This window comes from Propithecus coquereli, unplaced genomic scaffold (genome assembly GCF_000956105.1).
Source record: "Propithecus coquereli isolate 6110/MARCELLA unplaced genomic scaffold, Pcoq_1.0 Scaffold164, whole genome shotgun sequence".
Taxonomy (NCBI): Eukaryota; Metazoa; Chordata; class Mammalia; order Primates; family Indriidae; genus Propithecus; species Propithecus coquereli.
Window position 1 is genome coordinate 580,415 of NW_012140969.1, and position 9,617 is coordinate 590,031.

A 9,617-nucleotide genomic window follows, 5' to 3' on the forward strand; every position below is an offset into this window, starting at 1 on the left:
GAGGCAGGAGGATCACTTGAGCCCAGGAGTTGGAGGCTGCCGTGAGCTATGATGGAGCCACTGCACTCCAGCCTGGGTGACAGAGTGAGACTGTGTCTCTTAAATAAATAAATAAATAAATGAACAAACAAATAAATAAATGAGGGAAGTCAGGGCAGGTAGTGTTTTAAAGGAGCAAAATTGCACCAAGTAGGACAGAGCTGGGGGTGGGAGGTAAGGGTTCGACGGGACGGGCGGACTGGAGGCTCCTGTCCTCTCAGGTTTCTCCCCAGAGAAGGACACAGCCTCGTCCCACAGTCTGGTGCCCAAGAGTGGCCCCAGGGTGAGGCCTGTGGCTCCTCAGGAGGAAGGCGGGCCGAGGGAGGGCTCCCTGCTACAGACGGTGCGTCCTCCCCACAGACGTCAATGAGTGCGCCGACCCGGTGAACTGTATCAACGGCCTTTGTGTCAACATCCCTGGCAGCTACCTCTGCAACTGCCCCCAGGATTTCGAACTGAACCCCAGCGGGGTGGGCTGCGTGGGTGAGTCCACTCGGCTCTGGCTGGGGGGCTCTGGAGTCAGCTGAGATGCGCAGGTTGTGGTCTGGGGCATCCCGGATGTCGACTTGTTCAAATCTACCCGCTCCTGACAAACAGGACACGCGCTGGTCCTCGGTCACCTGTCGCGATGCAGCCTCACGCACGCTCAGGCGCACACGTAGGCAGAATTCTCCTTCCCTCACTTGCCAACCTTCCCTTTCTGCCTGTTCAGACACCCGGGTTGGAAACTGTTTCCTGGACACGCACAACCGAGGGGACGGTGGCATTTTCTGCAGTGCCGAGATCGGAGTTGGCGTCACCCGAGCCTCCTGCTGTTGCTCCCTGGGCCGGGCCTGGGGCAACCCCTGCGAGCTGTGCCCGATGGGCAACACCAGTGAGTCCCTGCAGGGGAGACAGGCATGGTGACCTGAGCCACAGGGACCCGGGCACTTAGGGGGTCGTCTCTGCTAAGGGAGGACCTTAGGTGACAGGGAAACTGAGCACCAGGGAGGGAGAGGGGCTTGTCTTGGTTCACACAGCATATTCTCTGGCAGTTCTCCAAGGTTGCTTTCTGCAAATGCTTCTCTGTTTTTATTCAGTCGATCACTTAGTCAGTCAACAAACACCGAGAGCTCTGCGCATTGTGCTGGGGGCTGGGATGCAGAGAAGGATGAGCTACCACCACTGCACACACTGTGCCTTATCCTTGAACCAACAGTTTTAGGACTGTGAGAGTAGATGTATCCTAAGGATTTGTTTGAGGCACAGCCGTGGCTCTCGAGGAAGCTGTGGAGAAGAAGGGGGTAAGAGAAGGCTTCCTAGCCGGGCGCGGTGGCTCACGCCTGTAATCCTAGCTCTCTGGGAGGCTGAGGTGGGCGGATTGTTTGAGCTCAGGAGTTCGAAACCAGCCTGAGCAAGAGCGAGACCCCGTCTCTACTAAAAATACAAAAAATTAGCTGGGTGTGGTGGCGTGCACCTGTAGTCCCACTGCTTGGAAGGCTGAGGCGGGAAGATCACTTGAGCCCAGGAGTTCAAGGTTACAGTGAGTTATGGGGACAATTCTACCTCCTCCAGGTATGCAGTTATTTTAATTTGTGCTAGAAACAAATGTTGCATAACAGAGCATCAAACCCATGACTTCTTAGAGGTGGTTGATGTTGATACAAAATTTTCTTTTAAAACACATTCACGTTACTGAAAGTAGGGGGGTCTGATACAGAAATGTTGAATAAAATAGTAGCTATCCGGGTATGAAAATTGCAGAGATTATAAGGCTGGTGCAGAATTGTCTCAGGATTGGAAGAGGGAAGTCTTGGGTTGGAGAGAGGGCATGTTTGTTAGGATGGTCACTCTGAATGTCTAGCCTAAGTCTCTCATGCTGCCCGTTCAGACCATTTCTGCAGGGCCGCTATAAGCCATGTCTGTTTAGTTTGGGGGTTTTCCTCTTGGGCTCTGGGTGGAGATGGAAGCCCCCCGGGTGGGTGCAAAGGGGCTTTCTGGGCCAGCCCTTGCCCTGGGGAGGGAAGGTCCTTGCTCTTTCAGCTGCTCTTGCTTTGAATCTCCCCTTCTGTGACTGGGTCACTGTGCTCCCTCAGACGTGGACGAGTGTGAGCTCGGGGGACACAACTGTGACAGCCGCGCCTCCTGCCTCAACATTCCCGGGAGTTTCAGCTGCAGGTGCCAGCCAGGCTGGGAGGGGGATGGCATCGAATGTCACGGTGAGTAGCTGGACGCAAGGGTCAGGGCGGTGGGGCTGAGGGTGTCTGTGGGGGCCCTTCAGGGCTGGGGCTGGAGGGGCCTGCCTCCCGCAGTCCCCCAGCGCCCACCCCGGGGGGCTCTGGGCTCTGTCTCCTGCAGACCTGGACGAATGCACCACCCAGGAGCACCGGTGCAGCCCGAGAGCCGACTGCCGCAACGTCCCCGGCTCCTACCGCTGCACCTGCCGCCAGGGCTTCGCCGGGGATGGCTTCACCTGCGAAGGTGAGATCAGGGTGTGGAAGGGCAGGCGTCCGAAAAGGACAGCCGCGGGCGCCGCATTCGTGGTGGTCCGGCGGTCCGTCAACCTCCGGGCTCACTCTGACCCACCCACCACGCCGTGGGTGCTGGAGATGTACCCTCAGCCCGGGGGACAGGCTTAAGAGTCCCCTGAACTCTTAAGTGCACGGGATGCTCACTTACTTCCGGGCTGCCCTCCACTCCCGAGTGACCGAGTCCCCTCCCTGCCCATCCCGGCCAGAGTCAAAGTGTCCAGAACGCCCCTCCCCTCCCTGGCCCTGACTTGATCATCTGCCTCCCACTCCCAAGTCAAAGATCCGAGTCCCCAGTGCTACTTGCCCGGGACCCTGTGACGGCGAAGGGTTTGGGTGACCAGGGAGTCTCCTGCCCACGCTGCGTGGGTCCTGGCCCGGCTGGCCCTCAGCCCTCCGCCTCTCGGGGCCCCTCAGACAGAGACGAATGTGCCGAGGACGTGGACCTCTGCGACAACGGGCAGTGCCTGAACGCGCCCGGCGGGTACCGCTGCGAATGCGAGATGGGCTTCGACCCCGCCGAGGACCTCCGGGCCTGCCGGGGTGAGGCCTGGGCCCGGCGGGGCAGAGGACGGAGCGGGCAGGTCGCCGTGGCAGACTGCCAGGTGGGGCGGGCTGACCCGGGGTCCCCACAGATGTGGACGAGTGTGCTCTCGGGAACCTCTGCGCGTTTGGGAGCTGCGAGAACCTGCCTGGAATGTTCCGCTGCATCTGCGACGGTGGCTACGAGCTGGATCGCGGTGGCGGCAACTGCACAGGTGTGGGGTCAGCCAGCACCAGGAGTTGGGCGGGCGGGACACAGCTCACTCCCCTCAGATTTCTTCTCAGATGCCCTCCCATGGGGGGGCCTGGTCTGACCTTCCACCTGAAATACCCCCCAACACTCCCTGTACCTATTCCTCTATTGAATAAATGCAGTGAACGAATGAAGTCCCCCCTGCACCCCAGCTGCGAAAAGCCTCTCCCACCTGTGTGTGCTCTTTAAAACGGGCAGATGGTAAATATTTTCGGCTTTGCACGCCACGGGGTCTCTGTCACAATGACTGAACTCTGCCGTTGTAGCTCCAAAGCAGCCACAGACGATATGTAAATGAGCAAGCGTGGCCCTGTGTGCCAATAAAACTTTATTGACACAAACTGCCAGTGGGCCGGATTCGGCCCACGGGTTGGAGTTTGCCATCCCCTGGTTTCAAAGTGTTTTCTAAATATGGATTTTGAGGCCAGACATGGCGGCTCACACCTGTAATCCCAGCACTTTGGGGGGCCGAGGTGAGAGGATAGCTTGAGCCCAGGAGTTTGAGACCAGCCTGGACAATATAGCAAGACCTCATCTGTAAAAAAAAAATTAAAAATTAGCCAGGCATGGTGGTGGTGTGTGCCTGTAGTCCCAGCTACTCGGGAGGCTGAGGCAGGAGGATCACTTGAGCCCAGGAGTTGGAGGCTGCCGTGAGCTATGATGGAGCCACTGCACTCCAGCCTGGGTGACAGAGTGAGACTGTGCCTTAAATAAATAAATAAATAAATGAACAAACAAATAAATAAATGAGGGAAGTCAGGGCAGGTAGTGTTTTAAAGGAGCAAAATTGCACCAAGTAGGACAGAGCTGGGGGTGGGAGGTAAGGGTTCGACGGGACGGGCGGACTGGAGGCTCCTGTCCTCTCAGGTTTCTCCCCAGAGAAGGACACAGCCTCGTCCCACAGTCTGGTGCCCAAGAGTGGCCCCAGGGTGAGGCCTGTGGCTCCTCAGGAGGAAGGCGGGCCGAGGGAGGGCTCCCTGCTACAGACGGTGCGTCTTCCCCACAGACGTCAATGAGTGCGCCGACCCGGTGAACTGTATCAACGGCCTTTGTGTCAACATCCCTGGCAGCTACCTCTGCAACTGCCCCCAGGATTTCGAACTGAACCCCAGCGGGGTGGGCTGCGTGGGTGAGTCCACTCGGCTCTGGCTGGGGGGCTCTGGAGTCAGCTGAGATGCGCAGGTTGTGGTCTGGGGCATCCCGGATGTCGACTTGTTCAAATCTACCCGCTCCTGACAAACAGGACACGCGCTGGTCCTCGGTCACCTGTCGCGATGCAGCCTCACGCACGCTCAGGCGCACACGTAGGCAGAATTCTCCTTCCCTCACTTGCCAACCTTCCCTTTCTGCCTGTTCAGACACCCGGGTTGGAAACTGTTTCCTGGACACGCACAACCGAGGGGACGGTGGCATTTTCTGCAGTGCCGAGATCGGAGTTGGCGTCACCCGAGCCTCCTGCTGTTGCTCCCTGGGCCGGGCCTGGGGCAACCCCTGCGAGCTGTGCCCGATGGGCAACACCAGTGAGTCCCTGCAGGGGAGACAGGCATGGTGACCTGAGCCACAGGGACCCGGGCACTTAGGGGGTCGTCTCTGCTAAGGGAGGACCTTAGGTGACAGGGAAACTGAGCACCAGGGAGGGAGAGGGGCTTGTCTTGGTTCACACAGCATATTCTCTGGCAGTTCTCCAAGGTTGCTTTCTGCAAATGCTTCTCTGTTTTTATTCAGTCGATCACTTAGTCAGTCAACAAACACCGAGAGCTCTGCGCATTGTGCTGGGGGCTGGGATGCAGAGAAGGATGAGCTACCACCACTGCACACACTGTGCCTTATCCTTGAACCAACAGTTTTAGGACTGTGAGAGTAGATGTATCCTAAGGATTTGTTTGAGGCACAGCCGTGGCTCTCGAGGAAGCTGTGGAGAAGAAGGGGGTAAGAGAAGGCTTCCTAGCCGGGCGCGGTGGCTCACGCCTGTAATCCTAGCTCTCTGGGAGGCTGAGGTGGGCGGATTGTTTGAGCTCAGGAGTTCGAAACCAGCCTGAGCAAGAGCGAGACCCCGTCTCTACTAAAAATACAAAGAAATTAATTGGAGAACTAAAAATATATAGAAAAAAATTAGCCGGGCATGGTGGCGCATGCCTGTAGTCCCAGCTACTCGGGAGGCTGAGGCAGGAGGATCGCTTGATAGGATGACGCCACGGCACTCTAGCCCGGGCAACACAGTGAGACTCTGTCTCAAAAAAACAAAACAAAACAAAAAAGAAGGCTTCCTAGGGGAGGAGGCTTGAGTGAGGTTTTGAAGGATGAGTAGTTTTCCCAGCAGTAGGGGGAAGGGTGTGCAATGCTGTGGGAACAGTATGTGCAAAGGCCTCAGGTGTGAAACAGGGAGGTACCTGCCCACCTAGTCAGGTGTGTGCACGTGTGAACGTCCAGAGTCTTCCTTTCATGAGGAAACTTGCGGTCACATTAGGGTCCGGTTTGGGTCAGAAGGAATCCTCCTCCCCTCTCCCCCCACCCCAAGCCATGACCCTTGTGCTCACATGTTGAACGTGACCCACGTTTGCACACAGACATACATGTGTGTGCTCACACACACACAAACTGCATCCCCAGGCAGCCCCCGGACTGGCCAAGGTCTCTTGGGCCCAAGAGGCCAAAGAGATAAGGAGATGCAGTTGGTACAACAGAGGGATGGGGCCCACCCTGGAGCCCTTGTCAGGGGCCGTCCCCTCCTCCATTCCCCCCAAGCTTTGCTCAGGGTCCCTGCCCCAAAGCCCCTCACGGGAGCCTGTTTCTCCTTGCAGCCGAGTACAGAACCCTGTGTCCGGGTGGCGAGGGTTTCCGGCCCAACCCCGTCACTGTCATTCTGGAAGGTGAGTGTCTGGTGGGCCACCCATCCCTCCGCCCACCTAGGGGCTGACTTTTCTCCCATCCCTGCCTCACTACAGTGCAGAGTTGAGCAGCTTTGGGTGGGGAGGGGGCACATCCTCCCGCCTGCAGACTGGGCAGCAGGACCAAACTGCTTTTAGTTTGTGTTGAATTTTTTATCTACTCTTTCATCCATTTCTTCCACTTGTTGGTTTATTGATCCCTCCTCCCATGGATCCATCCGTCCATCCCTGCCCCATTCACCCATGCACCTATCTATCCACCCATCCTTCCAACCTTCCTCCATCTACCCATCCCTCCTTCTGCCATCCTTCTATCCATACATCCCCCATCCCCCACCAACACATTTACTCATCTAGCCTTCCATCTGTGTATCGCTACTCACCTATCCATCTACCCGCCCATCCATCCACCCATCCATCCACTCATCCATCCATCTACTCATCCACCCACCCACCCATCCATCTACTCATCCACCCATCCATCCATCCATCCACTCATCCATCCAGTCATTCATCCATGCCCCACCCATCCCTTCACTCTTCTACTCATCCATCCATTCATCCATCTACTCACCCATCTATCCACTAATTCATCTTCTCTGCCCCACCCATCCCTTCACTCTTCTACTCATCCATCCATTCATCCATCTACTCACCCATCTATCCACTAATTCATCTTCTCGTTCATTGACCCACTTTATTATTTGTCTATCCACTACTTTTAATATCCATCACCCACCTACCCATCCATCCATCCACCCACCTACCCATCCATCCAATCATCCATCCAATCATCCATCCACCCATCCACCCACCCATCCACCCATCCATCCATCCACCCACCTACCCATCCAGCCAATCATCCATCCACCCATCCACCCCACCCATCTATCCACTGATCCATCCACCCATCTACCCATCCATCCATCCATCCACCCACCCATCCATGCACCCACCTACCCATCCATCCACTGATCCATCCACCCATCTACCCATCCATCCATCCATCCATCCTTCCATCCATTGTATCCATAGGAAGTGACGGAGGTTGGAGAAGATATTCCATCCAGAAGAAACTATATGGTGGATAGAAGGATGAACTAACAGAGGAAAGGAAAAGAGTTGAACTTAGGATAACATTAACTCAAGAGAGTCTGGGTCCAGCTCCTTCAAGACAGACCCTGCAAATGTCCATCAGCCATGGGATAGTTCTTGGGGATCCTTGAGGGAGCCCTGGAGAGCCCAAGGCAGGGTCTAGGTGTCCCCCAAGTCCCCTGCAAGGATTTCGCTTCCAAGCATGGCTTCCTCACTTCCCGACAGACATTGACGAGTGCCAGGAGCTGCCAGGGTTGTGTCAGGGGGGCGACTGCGTCAACACCTTCGGCAGCTTCCAGTGTGAGTGCCCACCAGGCTACCACCTCAATGAGGACACCCGCATCTGTGAGGGTGAGCATGGACTCTGCCCAGACTGGGAGAGTCTCTCTCCTCCCCATTGTCTAACCTCTGTCCTCTGCCCTCCACCCAGTTAGAAGTGACCTGGCTTTGCAAGCATGCCCTTTCTTTCATGAGCAAAAGCTGACCAAGTCCCACAGTGAAGAGTGACAAGGAAAAGACAAGAGAAGAAACGGCCCCTCCTTCCCTTCAAGCTCCACTTCCCCTGTCTCCCTGCTGGTCTTGTTTGAATATAATAGTAATGACCAACGGCTAACAGTGTCCAGGACCGTGTGCCACCACTGTGCTGAGCCTCCTCATTCGTCAGCCATTCAGTCACCACAGCGGTTGCGCATGAGGGATGTGTTCCTATCATGATCCCATTTTTCAGATGTGGAAACTAAGGCTCAATGAAATTAAGTGACTCGTCCAGAAGCACCAGCTAGCAAGTGGGGGAGACAAGGCTCAGAGGCCAACCATTCTGATCCTTGAATCTGAGCTCCTTTAATGCAACCTACCAAGTTTATTTATTCATTCTTGCACTCATTCATTCATTCATCCATCCATTTGTCCATCCTTTGTCTTCCTTTCAGCCAGTACTAACTGAGCACCCACACACAGCCAGACACTGAAATCAGGACAAGGACAACATTTCTTTTACACTGAGCAATTTGTTTAGAAAATCAAGGAAATGGTGAAGGAACAGAGAGATCTAAGATCTGAATATCAGTTTTCTTGGCCGGGTGTGCTGGTTCACGCCTGTAATCCTAGCACTCTGGGAGGCCAAGGCAGGAGGATCACTTGAGGTCAGGAATTTGAGACCAGCCTGAGGAAGAGTGAGACCTCGTCTCTGCTAAAAACAGAAAAATTTAGCCAGACATGGTAGCGCTTGCCTGTAGTCCCAGCTACTCAGGAGGCTGAGGCAGGAGGATCGCTTGAGCCCAGGAGTTTGAGGTTGCTATGAGCTAAGCTGATGCCACTGCACTCTAACCCAGGCAACAGAGCGAGACTCTGTTTCAAAAATAAATAAGTATCAATTTTCTTTGTACATGGGGATGGGAGCTGTCAAACCAAAATCAGGATCCAAAATGCTTGAATAGGCTGGGTGCTGTGGCTCATGCCTGTAATCCCAGAACTTTGGGAGGCCAAGATGGGAGAATTGCTTGAGCCCAGGAGTTCAAGACCAGCCTGGCCAACATAGTGAGACCCCATCTCTACAAAAAGGAAAAAAAAAAGTCAAAATGCTTGAATAATATCTCATCCCTTTCTGTCTCCTCTAACCCTTAGAACTTTCTTTGGGTTTAGTAACTCTTCTTTTCCTAAAAAGTGTAAAGTATAAAGTTAGGTTATTGACTTGAGATCTTTCTTCTTTTTTAATGAAAGCATTTACGGCTATACATTTCCTTCTGAGTACTGCTTTTACTGCATCCCATAGCTTTGGTATGTCGTGGCGTCGTTTTCATTCATCTCAAAGTATTTTTTAATTTCCTGTGTAATTTCTTCCTTGACCAATTGGTCAAAACGTGTTGTTTAATTTCCACATGCTTTTCCAGTTCTCTTTCTGTTATTGACTTTCAGTTTTATTCCATTGTGGTTGGAGAAGGTACTTTGTATGATTTTAACATTTTAAAATTTATTGAGACTTGTTTTGTTGCCTAATATATGGTCTGTTCTGGAGAATTTTCCATGTGCACTTGAGAAACTGTGTTGCTGGGTTGCATGTTCTATAGATGTCCGTAAGGTCTGGTTGGCTCATAGTGTTGTTCAAGTCCTCCGTTTTCTTATTGACCTTTAGTCTAGTTATTCTATTCATTATTGAAAGTGGGGTATTGAATTTTTCAACTATTATTGTACAGCTGTCTGTTTTCCCCTTCCTTTTTATTAGTTTTTGCATCATACATTTTGGGGCTTTGTTGTTAGGAGCATATATGTGCATAATTGTTACACCTTCTTGAT

The 9,617-nt window shown here is 53.7% G+C and overlaps 1 protein-coding gene across 1 annotated transcript in view; it reads left to right on the top strand.

Annotated features, from left to right (window-relative positions):
• The window catches only part of FBN3 (fibrillin 3), a 60,840-nt gene that overhangs the window by 24,675 nt on the left and 26,548 nt on the right, over positions 1-9,617 (top strand). The window contains exons 30-37 of the mRNA XM_012641227.1: positions 2,115-2,237; positions 2,377-2,499; positions 2,964-3,089; positions 3,182-3,304; positions 4,349-4,471; positions 4,701-4,862; positions 6,144-6,212; positions 7,551-7,676. Of these exons, the coding sequence (XP_012496681.1) occupies positions 2,115-2,237; positions 2,377-2,499; positions 2,964-3,089; positions 3,182-3,304; positions 4,349-4,471; positions 4,701-4,862; positions 6,144-6,212; positions 7,551-7,676 (975 nt within the window). The remainder of the gene's footprint in view (positions 1-2,114; positions 2,238-2,376; positions 2,500-2,963; positions 3,090-3,181; positions 3,305-4,348; positions 4,472-4,700; positions 4,863-6,143; positions 6,213-7,550; positions 7,677-9,617) is intronic.